Raw genomic sequence first — 20,204 nt, 5'->3', positions numbered from 1 at the left:
CTTAGTAATTTCTTCCCCTTCCCCCTCCTTTGTGTCTCTGTCATTACTTCTGCAATTATTTAGCATGAATACTGTCATACATGTTGAGATTTCAACATGTCCCATTTATCTTAAACTTTCTTTCTCCAGAAATGATGTCACTTATATGTTATCATGTACATTATATTGTTTTATCTGCTTAGAGAACTTATTGTCATATAGATTTTAACTTCATTTTGATAGAATGCTAGAAGAATCATCAGAGATTTCTTTGGAAAGAAGGCAAAAAGGCAGCTTGCATGCACAGCAGATTTCATTGCTTTTCTTATCATAACATCATTTTTACTCTACCATCTTTTCAACCAGCAGAGTCATTAGTACTTATTATCACAACATGTTATAAAAACAGCTCATTTATTTTAAAGTTTTTCACTTCATTTAACCAACATTTGGAGAATTTTTATTATACTTCATTTACTTTGAGGGTCAGAGAGAAATTTTGCTCCAAAAACAAGAAAATGTTAACAATAATTCTCAAATATTTCTGATTTCTCAGGATAAGTAAACAGAACGTAGAATTAAGAGGAAAAATAAACATAGGAAGCTGAGTTGTGTAGAAATGGCGAAATGTTGAACCAGGGTGACTCCTACCAGAGTCTGAGCAGTCAGTTTGCCTACATGAAGTCCGTCTTTCAATGCCCCTGCCATTTCCCGGGGGGAGCTGCAGGGCCAGTATGGAGAGGCCCCCACTTGTGATTCCAGATATCTAAGTATTGCATTTAAAAAGGGTGGAAGCTCTTTGAACCCATTTCACAACATAGAGTTCCTGCTTATATATGGAAAGAAAAATGTAAAGGATGTTTAAATAGAAACACAGAGTTCCTGTTTATTGGGTGTTATCTATAACTTTGTAAGGTTGGCCTTATTATTTATATTCACAGATGAAGAAACTGAAGTGTAAGATTAAATGAATAACTTGTCCAAGTGGACACACTGGTATGGAGGCAGAATTCAAACATAAGTTTGTCTGTTCCAAAGTCCTAGCACATAACTGCTAAGCTAAATATTAATAATACATATATGAGAAAGTTTGCTTTTCTCTCAGGGATCCAGCCAATAATAATTTAAAGCCTATATTCATTCATAGGGAAGGAATATACTTTTGAAACTATAAAGAAGAAAAAAAGCAAGCATCTTCATTCCACTCTGAAAAACAACTCAGTATTGGAGACAGAGAAGACTCACCTCTCTAAACATCCCCAAATGAGCAGAGACCAGAGTCCAGTTATGATAAATACATGTCGACTACACAAGCTCCTCTCACCTTTAAAGAGTTCCAATACTAACAGAGAATAATTCAGGAGAGACTAAGTGATCCCCTTTCCCTTGTGATCACAAGAAACTGTAGACACTTATTAGAACATTTTTTTTAAAGACAGGGTCTTGCTCTGTTGCCCAGGCTAGAGTGCAATGGCACAATAATAGCTCACTGCAATCTCAAATTCCTGGGCTCAAGTGATCCTCCACCTCAGCCTCTAGAGTAGCTGGGACTACAGGCACCCGCCACCATACCCAGCTAATTTATTTTATTTTATTTTAATTTTTTGTAGAGGCCGAGTCTCACTATATTGCCCAGGCTGGTCTCAAACACCTGGGCTCAAGCAATCCTACTGCTTCAGCCTGCCAAAGTACTGGGATTATAGGCACAAGCCACCACACCCAGCCAGAACATTTTAATGAAAAAGTGTTTTTAATATTTAGTGCTCCTTTGTTATCATCAATATTAATACATAGGGTGTGGTAGTTATTCCATGTGCTATTTCTTCCATTAAGATATAAGTGCTCTTTACATAGTTGGATGTGCTTTGGGAAATAAGCAGCAACAATGAACAGACAAAATGACTCAATAATTGATTGGTAAACACCATGTAACTATGGAATAATTACATGCCCTGTGAATTATACAGTACTTATAGTTGACGTTATTTAGGAAACCTAAGAAATGAGCTTGTAATTTGTACTTATCAGATTTGAAGTCCAAACAACCAGTTAAGTATCCTGTTATTATATCGAAGTATCCTATCATTAGATACCTGGTCAGTAATAATCACCCAATTAGTTGCACATGCCATAGCCAAAAGCAAAATGCAATTATAATATCACTGGGACATCAAGAAATAATTTCTCAATTTAGCACGTTTAGGAATAAAAACATGCATTTAAATGTAGTGCCTAATTCATGCATGCAATCATCCAATAAGTGTTCCCACAGTTATGGGAAGAAGGGGCTTGACTGGCTGGCTCCTTCTCATTATCCAGATCTTTTACAACTCAAATGTCAGCTCCTCAGCAAGGCCCTTCTTGGTCTTCATTTTTAAGGCCATATCTACCCCAATCTACACCTCCAAATACCCTCTGTCATATTTCTGTGCTTACTGTCATCATGTCACTTTTCTCTCTCTGAAATTAATTAATTATTTTTTAAAAATCTCTCTCTCCTCAGTAGAGTACGATCTTGTTTTCTCTTCATTAGATTAGACACGTTGTCTATTAAATAACTGTCTCTATTAGGAAAGTAACCATGTCTGTTTGTTTGACACTATAATCCCAGTGTGTGGCCTTAGTAGGCACACAGTAACACACTAGAATTTATGTTGGTGAATAAATGAGTCACTGAGGACTTATGCAAGGCACTTAGAACATAAAACAAGACAGATTCTCTGCCGCGTGGGTCTTGCATGCCACAATACTGAATTACTGTGTCATGCACTTTCAAAGTATTTTCCAAAGCGGGTATCATATTTAAAAAAAAAAAAAAAAAAAGAACTAAGTTTAATACTGAGTTTAAATAGACAGTCAAGCTTAATGCTACCATACTGTCTTAACCTGTTCTTGTCCACTTCGCTTCACATGAATGTACTTTGAATTGTTTACCAACTGTTTCTGACTGTGTACATTTATTTCTACAGACAACAACATTAATTGGTCTTTTGAAGACTGCCCGGCTCCTCCGTCTTGTGCGCGTGGCCAGGAAACTGGATCGATATTCAGAATACGGAGCTGCTGTTCTAATGCTCTTAATGTGCATCTTTGCCCTGATTGCTCACTGGCTGGCTTGCATTTGGTATGCGATTGGGAATGTAGAAAGGCCTTATCTGACTGACAAAATCGGATGGTTGGATTCCTTAGGACAACAAATTGGGAAACGTTACAATGACAGTGACTCAAGTTCTGGACCATCCATTAAAGACAAATACGTCACAGCACTTTATTTTACCTTCAGCAGTTTAACCAGTGTAGGATTCGGGAATGTGTCTCCTAACACGAATTCGGAGAAAATCTTTTCAATTTGTGTCATGTTGATTGGCTGTAAGTAGCTTTCTCTTCTGTTGTCTATTAGGATAGAATAATACCTTGAAATTAATATTTCTAAAGTATTTAGAGTCAGGCAAAGAAAAAATTACAGAAAATTGAGGAGATAATGGGATTACATATATGGGGACTGTATTCCATCAAATCTGATTCTCTCTGTGAAGTGGAGACACCAAAAAGGTCTTTCTGAACCTTAGGGAACTATGGGCATAAAATTGGAGCAACATGGTTTCAGGAATTGAAACTTGCAGTCCAGTGTTACTGCTATGAAAAGAGTATCTGTAATTTATTACCAATGGTTATTTTCTATTTCAAGCTGGGGCTAGATTAGAATGGGAAATTCTCATTTACACTACGTGATAGGTAGATAGATAGATAGGTATAAAAAATGTTAACCATATATATCATCACAACAATTATTCTGTAAACTAATCTTTCATATACATGTGTATGTGTATATATAATATATAATATATAACATATTATATATATTATATATACACATATATTATATATTATATAAATATATAATATATTATATATACACATATTATATATACATATATTATCTATACATATAATATATAGCATATATTATAGACATATATTATATATACCTATATAATATATATTATATGTAACATATATAATACATAATATATTATATATTATATATTATATATATACATGCAACATACACATACCTGTTTATACATAATATACATGTAATTTTCCCCTGTTATTGACTAAAAATTTCTTTTCCTGTGACATTATGTCAAGATCTAAGTGATTGGTTAATGTCATGAGCATCATTCGTAACAGATATTCTTTGGAATTAACAAAGTTTGTTAAAAGATGTTTTAATATTAATGTATATTTTAATAACACCGTGGAACCACTGAAGGTGAACTTGCTGTTTCCAGGCAGCAATTAGGAAAAGCATAAAAGCATGATGGATTTTTATTTTCATTTTTTTTACCATATTTTTAAAAATAATTTCAACTTTTAGATTCAGGGAGTATGTGTGCAGGTTTGTTACATGGGTATATTGTGTGATGCTGAAGTTTGGGGTATGAGTGATTCCCATCACCCAGATCATGATCATAGTACCCAATAGGTAGTTTTTCAGTCGTTGCCCCCGTCCCTTTATCTCACTCTACTAGTCCCACATGTGTATTGTTCTCATCTTTATGTCCATGTGTACATAATGCTTAGCGTCCACTTCGAAGTCAGAACATGTGGTATCTGGTTTTCTGTTCCTATATTAATTCACTTAGGATAATGGCCTACAGCTGCATCCATGTTGCTGCAAAGGACATACTTTTTTTTTCTTTTTTATGGCTGTATATTAGTTCATATTGTATACATACTACGTTTTATTTATCCAGTTTACTGTTGATGGGCATCTAGGTTGATTCCATGTCTTCTTCAATGTGAATATGGCTGCAATGAACATATAAGCACATGTGTCTTTTTGGTAGAATGTTTTATTTTTCTTCAGGCGTATACCCAGTAATGGAACTGACAGGTCGAATGATAATTCTGTTTTAAGTTGTTTGAGAAACCTCCAAACTGCATTCCACAGTTGCTGGACTAATCTATATTTCCCTCAAGCAATAATAAATGCTTATATCCCCTAATATAAGCATTCCATTTTCTCCACAGCCTCGCCATCATCTGTTATCCAAATCGTATTTCCTAGGTTTTCTTCTAGGATTCTTACGGTTTGAGGTCTTACATTCCAATCTTAAATCCATCTTGATTTAACATTTGTAGATGGTGAAAGATAGGGGTCCAGTTCAACACTTCTGCATATGGCTAGCCAGCTGTCTCAGCACCATTTATTGAATAGGGCTTTCTTTATACATTGCTTATTTTTGTCAACTTTGTTGAAGATCAGATGGCTGTAGGTGTGCAGTTTTATTTCTGGGTTTTCTATTCCATTCCATTGGTCTATGTGTCTGTTTTTGCACCAGTACCATGCTGTTTTGGTTACTGTGGCCTTATAGTATAGTTTGAAGTTGGGTAATGTGATGCTTCCAGCTTTGTGCTTTTTGTTTAGGATTGCTTTGGCTATTCAGGCTCTGTTTCACTTTCTATAAATTTCATAATAGTTCTTTTTTCTAATTCTGTGGAAAATGACATTGGTAGTTTGATAGGAATAGCATTGAATCTGTAAATTGCTTTGAGGAGTATGGCCATTTTAATAATATTGCCTCTTTCAATTCATGGGCATGAAATGTTTGTCCATTTGTTTGTGTCATCTATGGTTTCTTTCAGCAGCGTTTTGTAGGTCTCCTTGTAGACATCTTTCACCTCCTTGGTTAGATGTATTCCTAGTTATTTTATTTTTTGACTATTGTAAATGTGATTGCATTCTTGATTTGGAACATTATTGGTGCATGGAAATGCTACTAATTTTTGTACATTGATTCTGTATCTTGAAACTTTACTGAAGACATTTATCATTTCTAGGATCTTTTTGGTTGTTTATAGGAATAGAATAATATTATCAGCAAAGAGAGATAATTTGACTTTTTCTTTTCCTCTTTGGAGGCCTTTTATTTCTTTATCTTGCCTGCTTGTTCTAGCTAGGACTTCTAGTGCTATGTTGAATAGGAGTGGTGAGAGTGGGCATCCTTGTGTTGCTCCTGCTTAATGGGAATGCTTCCAGCTTTTTCCCATTCATGATATTGGCTGTGGGTTTACAATACATTGTTTTTATTATTTTGAAGTATGATCTTTCAATGCCTAGTTTGTTGAGGGTTTTTAATCAGGAAAATTTTGGATTTTAAGCATGGTTTATTTCTAAAGATTCAAGAAGAACATCATCCTTAGAATGCATAGAAAGTTGAAAATAGATCCTGATAGTTGATTTTTAAATGTCAACATGATAATAAAATGTGCTTAGATAAATCCCTATTAATGAAATGTAAATAAATTCACCAAGTTTATTGTCTACTTTATATCCAATGTGCTTTTCGTAAGTTTTTATTTTAGTAGCATTTGTGTAAGCAAACAACATTACATTTCAGTAACTATTAAGACATTCTACAAATTCAGTCCAAGTCTAGGCTGCAAACACAGAAGTAGCATTGTACCCAGAAAGAAATGGAAGTTGGATCTCCTAGAATAAAGTAGAAATATGTATTCCAGAGAGACTGAACACAGAGCAAGCACAGTTCCAACCATTTTGTGATTACAACTACTAGTAAACACTTTATAGGGTTCATCTGCTTTAGTGGCATAGGTATCAAACAAGGAAAAACTTGGTCTTAATTAAACACGTATGTAGCAGAAATATCTTTTTAAGAAAATAGAACCTGTATTTTGAAACTTAGAATTTTTAAGAAAGACTTTTAAAAATGCACTTGTTTAGCGACTTCACCACTTAGTAATCCACACCACTTGTAAGGATTAAGTAAAATACGTAGTGCTCTTTATCATGTGAATTTTTTTAAATTGAAGATAGCTCAGTTCTTTACTTGCTCTGCACCTAATCTCCATTCCCTCAATCAGGGAATTTTAGTCAGTTTTCTTCCTTTGTCTTTCTTTCCTTCCTTTCTTCTTCACTTCCTTTTTTTCTTTTTTAATATAGCACTAGACTATTTCTGTTAATATGTTAAGAATAATACATGTTTTCTGCAGATGAATTGTATCTTTTAAGAAAAAAGAAAGCACTCTAATCAAATTGGTTATAGTAGGATACACCCACATTCCACATACCGTCATTTATTTGAATATAAGACTTGGTTCTATACACCTTAATCCAAATGGGATTATGTAAAGCTTTATGTCACGCAGGAAATACTTTATAGGTACTCCTGGAGAACCGCACCATGACCTATTATGTCATAAATAAAGAAAAGAGTAAAATTAAGACTTGAAATTTGGCAATAATAAGAATACTGAAATTTATGTACCCATTTGATGTATATAGGTGTATCTGCACACGATATTCTCAATCTAACTATATTCTAAAATGATATGGTTTTATCTATGCCCATACTCCTCAGACCTTTTAGTGGCCTTATTTCAGCCTGAAAAAATAAAATAACAAAAAATGTGATTAAAAAATGTATATGTGCTAATTACAACTATTGTGGTTATCAGGTTGAACTTTCTCAGCATCCTGAGTTTAACTCTAATCTTTATTCTAAAAGAAAAATTTGAAGCCAAGTCGTAGAAAACAAGGCAATCAACCCTCTATCTTATAGCAATATAATTTAAGGAAACTAAAAATAAAACATTAAATACAAATAGTAAATATCTAATGCATATAGATTGTTACATGCATTTTGTAAAGCTGCTGTTTGCAAAGACAGTTTTTGTACTGCTGACCTTGTACAGACTACAGTAACCAGATAATATGTTTTAAAAGTGTGTATAATTCAAAATAAAAAAGGAAGACTGTGAAGTCATTAAATAATTGTAAATGTAAGTCATGCTCATATGTTTACACCTGTTTTATAACATATAGCATAATTTTATATTTTAAATATTATAAATAACATGTATATATTTAACTTTAAAAAACACATAAGCCAGAAAAATAAAGGCAAATGTACTCCATTTCTGACCTGCTTGACAAACATCTTGATTGGAAGAATTTCTTATTTTTGTAGCAAGTAAAAAAAAAGTTACTAGAGTTCTGCTTCCAGTTATGATGGAGTTACTAAAACCTTACTCTCCTTCTATTAAAAACAAACAGAAAACTGATCAAAATATATAAGACAATTGTTTTCAGGCACTGGAAAATTAACAGGGAAGTTTGATCCCTGAAAGAAGGAAAGCAAACAATATGGGCCACATGTTTTCTTGACTTTTTGTCTGGAGGCACTTTCTGGACCACAGTGAACAGAGAAGGGAGAAATAACCTAAGCAGACCCCAGCAGTCTTACAGAGTTAAGAAAACAAGATCAGAGGTCATGGAGGCTAAGGTACTGCAATTTGCAAGACAGACAAGTGGAGAAGTAGTTATGGAAAAGAAAAGCCCCAGAAACCTACATAGGTATCCTTTTGAGTCTTCTGATGAATACTAAGTCACAAATGCATGGGGTAAAACTCCCTAAAATCCAGCAAAGAAATACCAGAAATACTATAAGCTAAACAATTTCCAGAGCTCACATAGATGTGGGAGATTTTCAAATTTCAGCCAACAGAATGGAAAACCTTTATTGAACATCCAGGGTATTTGGTAGAAATCTCAGAAAAAAAAAAAAAAAAAATAGTGCTGTAGTACCAGGGCTAATCTGTCCCAAAAATAAGCTTAAACAGCAAGCTTCAAAAGGCACACGCTGATCTCCAAGTGGTTTAACTCCTGCAAGAACATCTAACTTCTTTTTAAGACAAAAAAAGTTACAAGCATTGAAGAAGGTTAAATTTATAGTGCCCAATATCTATTTAAAATTTAAGAGATATTATAAGAAACAGAAAAATGTAATTCTTAATAGGAAAAAAAAAATCAAGTAAAATGGAACCAGAATTTACAAAGATGATGAAGACAAGCAAAAAAAAAAATTCTTTTTTTTTAAATAGTAGCAGAAATTTTTTAATTTAAAAATAATGGTAGAATTTTTTCCAAAATTGATGAAAACTATAAACCACATATCCAAGAAGTCCAGTGAATCCCAAACAGGTTAAATATATGTAAAACACACTGGTGCACATCATAGTCAAATATCAAATGCTGCTGGAGAAAAAAAGACACATCATATACAAAGGAAAAAGATAATGTTGATAGATTTCTTATTAGAAATGATGAAAGCCAAAGAAAATGGAACAAAATCCTTATATTGCTGAAAGAAAACTAAAATCTGTCAACATAGGAATCTATGTTTAATTAAACTACTCTTCAAAAATGACAAAACCTGACATAATTCTTCATGAGCAGACTACAAGAAATGATAAAGTTCTTTAAGTGAAAGGAAAATTATACCAGATGAAAATTTGATCAACACAAAAGAATGAAAAACTAGAAGTGGTAAATGTGTGAGTTAAAAAAAAAAAAAAAAAATACTTTTTCCGTATTTCTAAATGTCTTCAAAAATAATTGACTCCTTAAAGCAAAAACTAATGTCAATGAATGTGGAGGTTTTATAACATATGTAGAAGGAGAAATTATGACAATGATAGTACCAAAAAGTGGGAAGAAGAAATAGAAATATATGTTGTTGTAAGATTCCTACATCATTCATGACATGGTATTATGCTATTTAAAGTAGATGTTGACCAATTTAAAATGCATGTTATAAATCCTACAACTAGGCCGGGCGCGGTGGCTCAAGCCTGTAATCCCAGCACTTTGGGAGGCCGAGACGGGCGGATCACGAGGCCAGGAAATCGAGAGACGATCCCGGCTAACACGGTGAAAGCCCGTCTCTACTAAAAAATACAAAAAAACTAGCCGGGCGAGGTGGCGGGCGCCTGTAGTCCCAGCTACTCGGGAGGCTGAGGCAGGAGAACGGCGTAAACCCGGGAGGCGGAGCTTGCAGTGAGCTGAGATCCGGCCACTGCACTCCAGCCTGGGTGACAGAGCAAGACTCCGTCTCAAAAAAAATAAATAAATAAATAAAAATAAAAAAAATAAATCCTACAACTATAGCTAACAAGCCAACAGGAAAGACAAAATGGAATAATAACAAAATAACACATGTAAAATATTGTAGGAAATAAGTAAAAAAGGGAAATGCCAAAAACAAATAGCAAGATAGTATATTTAAACCCAAATATATCAATAATTGCATTAAATGTAAATGATTTAAATGCTTTTGTTGAAATGGAGAAATTATCAGAGAGTATTTTAAAAAATAAGGCTCAACCATATGCTGTCTAAAGAAAACATACTTATAAAGAGTAAAAAAAAAAAAGAAAAACAATGTTCATACAAATCCTAATCATAAGAAAATCTGAGGAACAGTATTAACTTCAGACAATGTAGTGATATTAACTTTAGGACAAGTACTATTGCCAAAGATAAAATAGATAAATATAGCAATCCTAAATGTGTAGGCACTCAACTACAGAACTTTAAATTACATGAAGGAAAAACTGATGTAACTGAAAGGAAAAATTGACAAATTCACAAGACAAATTCATAATTATAGTTTGCAATGTTAACACTGCTCTTTCAGTGTTTTATAGAATAAACAGACCAAATGAATAAAAATATAGAAAACTTAAAGAATACTATCAGCTAAACTTGGTATATTGACAATTATAAAATACCAGCAGAATACATGTTATTTTCTAGCATATATGGAACATTTACCAGTAGACAAGCCACATGCTGGGCTACAAAACAAGTCTCAATAAATTTGGAAATGCTAAAATCATACAAAGTATTTGTCTGATGATAGAGAAACCAGAAATCAACAATAAAAGAAGGAAGAGGAAAAGGAGGAAGAAGATGAGGAGAAGGAGGAAGAGGACAAGGAGACAAGGAGTAGGAGAAAAAACTGATAGATATTTAGAAAGTCCCCAGATGTTTAGAAATAAGTTCCAAATAACTCACAGTTCAAAGAAGAAATCACATGGAAAATTACAAACTATTTTTAACTTAATGAAAATGGAAACAAAATGTATCAAAACTTGTATAGGGCACCTAAGGCATTTTTTAGAGATAAATCTATAGCTTTAAGTGTTTTTATTTAAAAAGGAGATCTAAAATCAAAAATCTAAGCTTGTATTTTAAGAAGCTAGTAAAAGGCAAGCAAATTAAAACCTAATACAACTGGAAGAAAAGAAATAATAGATATAAGAGCAGAAGTCAATAAAAATAGAAAACAAACAAGAGAGAAAGTTAATGGAAGTAATTTTTAAAATCAGTAAAACTGATAAGCCTCCAACTAGACTAAAAGAGAGAACGTAAGTTACTGTCCTGTATGAAAGAAAGATAATAACACAAATCTTATGGACATTAAAAGGATAAGAAAAGAACATTATAAAGAACAATAAACTTGACAATTTAGATCAAATAATAAAATTATTTGAATTATACACATTACCAAAACTGAAACAAACAAAAATAACCCTGAATCATACAATAAAAATTGATAAATTGGATTTCATCAAAATTAATAACTTCTACACTTCAAAAAACACCATTAAGAAAAGGAATGGACAAATGGTATACTTGAAGAAAATATTTTCAATACCGAGGTCAAAAAAGGACTTATATCCAGAATATATCAATAATTCTTACAAATCCATAATAAGAAGACAACTCAATTTAAAAATGGTTAAAGTATTTGAAAAGACAGTTCACGAAATATACATGAATGACTAATAAAGACATGAAAAAAATGTTATTAATTGTCAGGAAAATGAAAATTAAAACCCTAATGAGATATTACACATGTACACTACAATGGTTAAAATTAAAGACTGACAAAACCAAATGCTGGAGAGGATATGGAACAACTAGTATTTTCATACATTGCTGGTGAGAATGTAAAATGATACAACTTTGAAAAACAGTTTGGCAGTTTCTTATGAAGTTAAACATACCACACAACTCAGCAATTCCACTCTTAGGTGTTTAAAAGAAATGAAAATATATGCCCACACAAAGTCTTGTATACAAATGTTCATAGCAGTTTTATTCGTAATAGCCAAAAACTAGAAACAGCAAGGTTTCCATCAACAGGAGAAGAGATAAACAAACTGTGGTATAGCCATATGATGCAAATCAATTCAGCAATTAAAAAAAAAAACAAATTACTGATACACACAACAGAATGATTCTCAAAAACATGTTGAGCAAAAGAAGTCAGTCACAAATGTACATAATGAATATGTACATTATGATTCCACTTATATAAAATCCTAGAAAATTCAGACTAATCTGTAATGGCATAAAGGAGCTCAGTGGTTGTCTAAGGTCTGAAGTGAGTGATTGCAAGCAGCCAAGGAACACAAGGAGACTTTTAGGGTGAAGCAAATGTTCTATATCATGATTGTGTTTACAGGGGTGTATATATTTGTCAAAACTAATTGAATTATACACTTAAAATAGGTACATCTTACATATAAATTAAAAATCAATAAAATTTATTTTATTAAGTTACAGAATTGTTTAAATTTGTGTAGTAAGAATGCAGGTGTATTTGTTTGTCAACATGTTTCAGCTAATATCTTCTGACCAATCAAATGTATTAGTATGGTTACTATATCAAAATTAAGGTGGGGTGTGCTGAAGGAAGTTTTAAGATACACCTGTTTTATTTCTATAATACCTAAACTAAAGCAAACCATTTGGATGAAAAAGAACTCCCTATTTTATAAAACTAAAATTATTGAGTTAAGGAGAGATGCCTAGATATCCATAGTCTGTCAACTTGCTTTTGATTGATATTTTTGCCAGTTGGGCATCAACTAAATAATATGTACAGAATATAAGTATTTTATTCTTCTCTCTAGCTTACAATCTCTAGCTCCATTTCCTTCCTAAAAAATAGGAAAAAGATTAATGTCTTTATATTAATTTAAAAAGTCATAATCACAGAATTTCCTAAAAATAAGTATTTCAGGTCACTTTTTGTTTTTTTGTTTGTTTGTGTGTTTGTTTTTGAGATAGGGTCTCACTCTGTCACCCAGGCTGGAGTGCAGTGGCATGATCTTAGCTCACTGCAACCTGCACCTCCCTGGTTCAAATGATTCTCGTGCCTCAGCTTCCGTAATAGCTGGTACTACAGGCACACAGCAAGATACCCAGCTAATGTTTGTATTTGTTGTGGGGATGGGGTTTTGCCATGTTGCCCAAACTGGGTTCGAACCCCTCAGCTCAGGTAATCCACCTGCCTCGGCCTCCCAAAGTTCTGGGATTATAGGCGTGAGCCACTGTGCCCAACCATGAATTAGTCACTTATCTGTTCAACTATGTACTTATAATCTAGATTTTTTTTCATCTTGACAGCTAGTGGGAAATGCTTGTTTATGACTTTAACATTTTGGTTAATTTTGATGGTAGAGATAAAACTCTACCATTCAAATAACATCTAATTTACTAAAATCTATTTAATAAATAAGATTTTTTCCTGATCTTTCTTGATCATGTAATGGTTTAGATAAAACACGTGTTTCTTGATCATGTGTGGTTTAGGTTAAAAAAAATAGCATTGATTTCATGCCCTCTGATTAAATCTACTTCCTGAGCACTTGATAGGTATTTTGGAAACGTAACATCACATGTGATTGTTTCCCCACTACATTTGGGATAAGTAAAGCGTGTTTTTCACATGAATGTCCTTGGATCACAGGAATCAATTTCTGGCAAATATTGTTAATTCTCTATTTAAAGAATGATTCATTTACTCAAAAACAATTTAGGCCCACCTTTTCTTCATGTAGAAGATACAATTCAAACATCTGCTCTACCTTACAGAGGATTAATGTCTCTTATATATGCCAATTCAGCCTCACTAGAGATCTCCTGTGTTAGTCTGGATGTCCAGAGAAGCAGAACCAAAAGATAGATATTGGAAAGACATATATATTTGAATATAGATAAAGATATAAAGAGATTTATTAGAAGAAATTGGCTCACACAGTTATAGAGGCTGAAAATTCTCAAGATCTGTACTCAGTAACTGTGTCTAGACCAGGGAGAGCCAATGATGTGGTTTCAGTCTGAGTCCGAGTGCAAGTCCAAAGGCTGGAGAAGACTGACATTCAGCTCAGACAGTCAAGCAGAGAGTTCATTCTCCTTTACTTCCCCTTTTTCTTCTATTCAGGACTTCAATAAGTTGGATGCAGCCCACCCACAGTGGGGAGGACAAACTGCTTTACTCGTTTACTGACCCAAATGCTAATCTCCTCTGCAAACCCCTCACAGACACATCCAGAATATTTGTGTAACCAAATATCCAGGCACACTGTGGCCCAGTCAAGTTGATATAAAATTAACCACCACATCTCCCCAACTTTCGTCCCCTTAAATAGATAAAAACAAGGGGTCACTGCTTTTCCCGGGACATTCTCTTACTTGGGATATCTATGGTACATAAGGATCTTGATAACCAAGCATGATAAGATAAGCGAACAAGGTGAGATGGAAAAGCAAGCAAGTGCTCAGGAAAACATACTAGTTTAAAACATGGCCAGAATCTGGCCAAAGCCTACTTTGGAAATGATTAAGTGGCTTATAGAAGCAATTGTAAAATTTGTTTGAGGAAAAAAATGTGTTGTTTGAATTTACTTTAATTAAACACTTCAGACTCTTTTGTTGTTGCTGTTTTCCCCACCCTGGTATATAGCTATTCCAGTGACTTAAACATATGTTACCATATCTCTCAGTTTCTGATAGATGCCCAAAGATCAATATTCAGATTTTATATCGTGATGTGACTTTCTGTACAGAGAATAGCGTTTATTTTTAGGATTATTAGAAATGAATACAAATATTAAAAAGAGAGAAAGTGCTTAAAGAGTTTATTTTAAATCATGAAGATTTAGTGGAAGAAGCACCAATACAGATATTCTTCCTAAATGCTGATTATATAGCAAGGGATCTCATAGCAGTTTCTTCCCATAGATGAAAGAACAAAAATGTGTTCTATTTTTTCCCTATAAAAATGAAGCTATGTGAATTTTTCTAAGCCAGAGATATGTTTCTTATGCAAAAATACTATGAAAATGAATTGGAATAGATTAAGAACTGTATACAAATTAACACTCCAAAGAAACTGAGTTTCTTAAAAGAATTTGTTATCCCTTAACAAACCTAATGTATTCAAAATAATCTCAAATTTAATAATAGATTTTTCTTCTACAAAGTTAGATTTGAGGCTGAGAGGCAGAAATAAGTCACAATTTAAAACTAATATGTTAACTCCAATTCAAAAAGGGTTTTTAAATCCCTAAAAGACACTTTTGCCTCATATTTTTTTCAAGAAAATGTATTTTTGGTGAGCCATGACATGCCTTCTTTTTCAAATGAAAGGGTTTATTTCAAATGCATTTCTCCCTAGTCAATGCTCCCAGCCACAAGCTGATATTATAAACAATGTGAGTTTTCACTTTCATTTAGAATCCATGATGAATTTGGATACTTTCCCTCTCCAGCTTTATCACTAAAATTATGAAATGTAAAGCAGTTTTAGTTTAACTGCTTTTTTTCCCCATGATCCAATGGTAAATCCTCACTAGACTGAGATAATCAAAATCCTCATGCTTGATACTCTAACAATATATAACTTGCCTATGTTTCCCCCATAACTTTGTTTTTTATCCAATCCAGCACTAATGTATGCAAGCATTTTTGGGAATGTATCTGCAATTATCCAAAGACTATACTCGGGAACTGCCAGGTACCACATGCAGATGCTGCGAGTAAAAGAATTCATTCGCTTTCACCAAATCCCCAACCCTCTGAGGCAACGTCTTGAAGAATATTTCCAGCACGCATGGACTTACACCAATGGCATTGACATGAACATGGTATGTATGTCTGTTTTCCAAAATGAAAGTGCCACAGGCATTATAGTGATAGCCAAAATGGAATAAAAGCCAGAATCACCAGCTTTGAACCCCTTGCTTTTGTTTTCTTCTCTCGGATGTGTATTTTCTCCCCTGGAGATAGTCTCTCATTCTCAATTCATGGCATTGCATGGTGCTATATCTAGTTACACTGTGTGGCAAAGGCATTATAACATGATGCAAACTGATATAACTGTGTGTAGTAGAGTTCCCACTTCTGGTGAGAGAGAGCATTGCTTTAGCTGGGACTTGGGTTTTTACTGCATGGCCTCATTGCCAACACCCCCCAAAAATAGTTGGATCCAGTTGCAATAAGGTTTGGCAAGTAAACAGTAACAATTATGATGCCCCCAAACAGAGATCTCAGGTTAACACACTTTAAAAGACAGGAAATTGAAAACTTATAGGAGAGGTCAGGGAGCTTAAGTATACATAAGCATTTTATGATAGGAAGTTTCACACTTTAAGAATGTTTTTTTCTATATTTTAAATGATCTACGCTGTGCCCTTTTACTGTACCTGGTTTAATGCGTCTTTCCTTTCAAGGGGGAAATGTGGATCCCTTCATATTTTTCCTTCACCTTTTAAGCAAATTCAACATCAACAATCACCTGTCATAACCTCCCTTCCTGTATCACTGCTCAAAAATCAACACTTTTAATGATATTAATGTGGTCCAAAGACCTCTTTTGATTATTAGGAGAATTGCCCACTTTCTTTTACCTTGCAATTTGGCTATAAAGGCTGGTTTCTAAATAAATTATACAGCAAATCCAAATTCGATGATGTATCATAGAGCGCCAGAAAAAAAGGAACAAAAATATGGTGGCTTCCCATATGGCTACTCCTCCACTGGGCAAGAACCCTGTTTCTAAGAATTTCTCAGAAAATAAAAGCACTCACATTTAATTATGTCAATTGCATGAAACAATTTTTGTGTAAGTGAGCCTGTACAATTTAAAATGGTACTTTCTGTTTAACCAGTAATAGTCTAATAAAGAAAGAAGGGTTCAAAATTAACAGGAATGGTGCAGAAAGCACTGTAAATATTACCCAATTTGAAAGTAATATTTATATATGGATAAGTTTATCATACCTGTGTGTGATGTATTTGATTGAGAAGGACATGCCATGACAAAAATGACAATTTGAAGAGCTAATCAAATGAGCACTTTTCACGCAAAACCCCTTGAGTCGTTTCTAATCATCCCAAAGTTCCTTGTGAAAAATTCATTTGTAAATTGATCCCCCAAAGGAACACTTTAATCTCACAAGAAAGAGCACCTACATGTTGATCACTTTTCTATATTTCCATCACTGTTATTGTTTAACAAAGGTGTCAGCATTCAAAGTCTTTTGGGGACTCTCTGCTGCTGGGTTGGCTGAAGCAGTGTCAAGAATTTTTAATCAAAACACATCACTCATTTTTTGTTGTTCCATACTGCCAGATTATTTCAAAAACAGTAGCAAAACAATTATTTTACCCCCCTCCATGTAACTCTAGTTTTGTGACCATTTTTTTGTGATAAAGTCTATTTTGTGACAACTATTTACCTTTCATTGTTTGACTCTATTACCTATGAATATGGTTTATATACCACTTGCCTATTTACAATGTACTTATGAAAGATTTATCTCTTTCCTGTCTGCTTCACACCTTAATAAATGGAATCACAACACCCACCGGTAAGAACAGGAGGTATTTATATCCAATTTGATTCTCGTGTAAATTGTGGAGAACACCCTTGTTATCTGTCAGGTTTAGAGCTTGTTAAATGATTTCCAATGTTAGTTCTGATCTTTTTTGCATGACGTAGCTGAGGAAATACAAAGCAAGAAACTGGGGAAGACAACCTGGAAGAGGCCAAGTACAGAATAGAAATCCTTAACTTTAACAATGACTTGACCTCTAACAATATTTATATACAATTTCCCAGTCCCCATAAAAATTCACTTCTCTGCCCCTATCCCGACTCTGGTAAAGGCTATGGGTATACGGTTTGCATTAGATAATTGTCATAAATAAAATGTCATTCTCTTTCATTATCTTCTATTTTCATGATGTAGGTGCTTTTCTTTCCTCTCATCTGCATGCCTGTATTATATCGTCCTGGAGTGTGTGAGCTCTAAACCATGTGCTGCTGAGTCTTGCATGTGGTTTTGAGAGCTTGACTTTGCACGGACTTCTTGTTTGTGTACAGTGTCTACATTTCTCATTTTGTGACTGCAAAGTGAGTAAGCGAACTGCAAGATAACTCTGAACCCTCAGCAAATGGAAGATGCTTACTTGTTAAGCACTACTTATGAAACAAAGTTGATTAGAGAAAAAACAACTATACTCTTAGACTATTGAGAGGTTAAAAAAAATCAAAATGGATTTTTTTTACCTCCAAAACCACACTTAAAATCCCTATGTATTGTCAACTAAATTGTAATTTAATCGCAGTTTAAAATCATTCAAATTTATGTATTATCACACATAAAAGCACATTTAACTTGTATTTTGCATCAGCATTCCTTGATATTTTAAGTATAACCTTAAATATAATTTCTCATAAAACATTTCAGGTCATTTTCACTGTTCAACCATGTCCAAATGAAGTACAAGATACTCAATCACACTGTATTGATTGACCTAAAATTATTTTTATGAACAAAACCATTTGATTGTTTGATAGACCAAAAAAATAAGAAATAATTGACCTAAAAAGTGTGGCCATATCCTTTAATCCCTGCATCTTTTGCTTTTTGTGTAAAAGCTATTACCAGAATGTTTCAAAACTTAAAGCACTGTGGGAACAAGTATGGACTCCCTTTTAATTGAGCCAGATGGTTCAGAGTACAAAAGGAAATGGGCCAGAATAATGAAGCCACTGAAAGAATCACAGTGTTTTGTTTTGTTTTGTTTTTGCTTTTGTTTTGAGGCAGAGTCTTGCTCTATTGCCCAGGCTGTAGTGCAGCAGTGCCGTCTAGGCTCGCTGCAACCTCTACCTCCTGGGTTCAAGCAATTCTCCTGCCTCAGCCTCCTGAGTAGCTGGGATAACAGGCACATGCCACCACACCTGGCTAATTTTTGTATTTTTAGTAGAGATAGGCTTTCACCATGTTGGCCAGGATGGTCTCGAACTCCTGATCTCAAGTGATCTGCCACCTTGACATCCCAAAGTGCTGGGATTATAGGCGAGAGTCACCACGCCTGGCCTAGATCATGTTCTTTTGAGTGTGATCTCATATTAGGAATAGTAAAAATCATATGAAAGATGTGCAGAAGTTAATTCTGGAAAACTCTCTTCCCTCTACCTCCAACATTTTTAATTAGGAGTGAAGAGATACTTTTTTCAGAGTAGGACTGATAGCATCTCAATGAATTTCTCCAAATCAAAGCTGTCTTCTGATATAGTCTGAAACTTTCTGAGGTTACCTAACACTGTTTTAGTTACAGCACTACCACAGTAATGAAAATCATCTTTCATGTCACTGTAGAATCAAGTGGCCTCACATCACACACACACACACACACACACACACACACACACACACACACACAAAGAAGTACTCCAATGACCATGGTCCATATATTTTTCCGGATGAAGAGAAATAAACTATTTAGGGCAGAGGCTACTCCTAAATTTAATATTATAATTGCATGGAAGAAGTGCCTGTATGAGCATTTAATGGAGAATTTACTCCTTACCTGAAAATAGCACCTCTGCCCCCACCAAATAATGCCCAGATAATATAAAAAATGCAGAATAGAGATTCAGAAGACCTAAAAACTAACTCTCAGTCTGCCACTACTCTTGGACAAGTCACTTAACCTCTCTGCAATTTCATCAAACTTGTTGTTTTCCAATATTTTGAAAGCACCAGAACTCGAATATGCTAAATGTGCAAAAACGTTATTATGGGAGCTTTTCTGCTTGAGGATGGCAATTCTAACCTATCTGCTTCCCATCCCCCAACTCAGGTACTCAGGTAATCCAGAAACAGTTTTCATTTCTTTTAATAAGAAAAGGGAATAGTTCCTTTTTTTTAGCCTGGGACATTAATGGAGGAAATTTTGAGAGACAGACATAGAAAGTGGTTGGAATAAGAGCCTAGGAAGAGGTATAAACTCTCATCTGGGTGGATAGGTAAGTTTTTCTTAAAGACAGGCAGGAAAGAAAAGAGAAAGGGTGAAGGTATTAGCTTGCAGGTTGAGAAGGGAACTTGATGGTACTTCCATTGCATTGTTCAGTTTCCTAGGTCAAGCAGAGACTAGATGAATCCTGAGAAAGGAGGAAGTGCAAGATAGAAGTGTAGCTCAAGACAGGGAGAGATTTTGGAGCTTTTGAGTTAGCTTAATAGGCTTTAAAAAACTTAGGATCATAGTGAGA

At 34.1% G+C, this 20,204-nt stretch overlaps 1 protein-coding gene across 7 annotated transcripts in view; it reads left to right on the top strand.

The window, feature by feature from the left end:
• Positions 1-20,204, top strand: part of LOC105483334 (potassium voltage-gated channel subfamily H member 7) — a 473,655-nt gene that overhangs the window by 396,087 nt on the left and 57,364 nt on the right. For 6 of the 7 annotated variants that reach the window (XM_071072859.1, XM_011744162.3, XM_071072860.1 and 3 more), the window contains 2 exons: positions 2,949-3,348; positions 15,590-15,789. In XM_071072859.1, the coding sequence (XP_070928960.1) occupies positions 2,949-3,348; positions 15,590-15,789 (600 nt within the window). Of the gene's footprint in view, positions 1-2,948; positions 3,349-15,589; positions 18,328-20,204 lie in introns of those variants that run through there. The other variant, XM_024793251.2, reaches the window with a different exon arrangement.

Source organism: Macaca nemestrina, chromosome 11 (assembly GCF_043159975.1).
Source record: "Macaca nemestrina isolate mMacNem1 chromosome 11, mMacNem.hap1, whole genome shotgun sequence".
NCBI lineage: Eukaryota > Metazoa > Chordata > Mammalia > Primates > Cercopithecidae > Macaca > Macaca nemestrina.
This window is presented reverse-complemented; position numbering and strand designations above follow the sequence as displayed.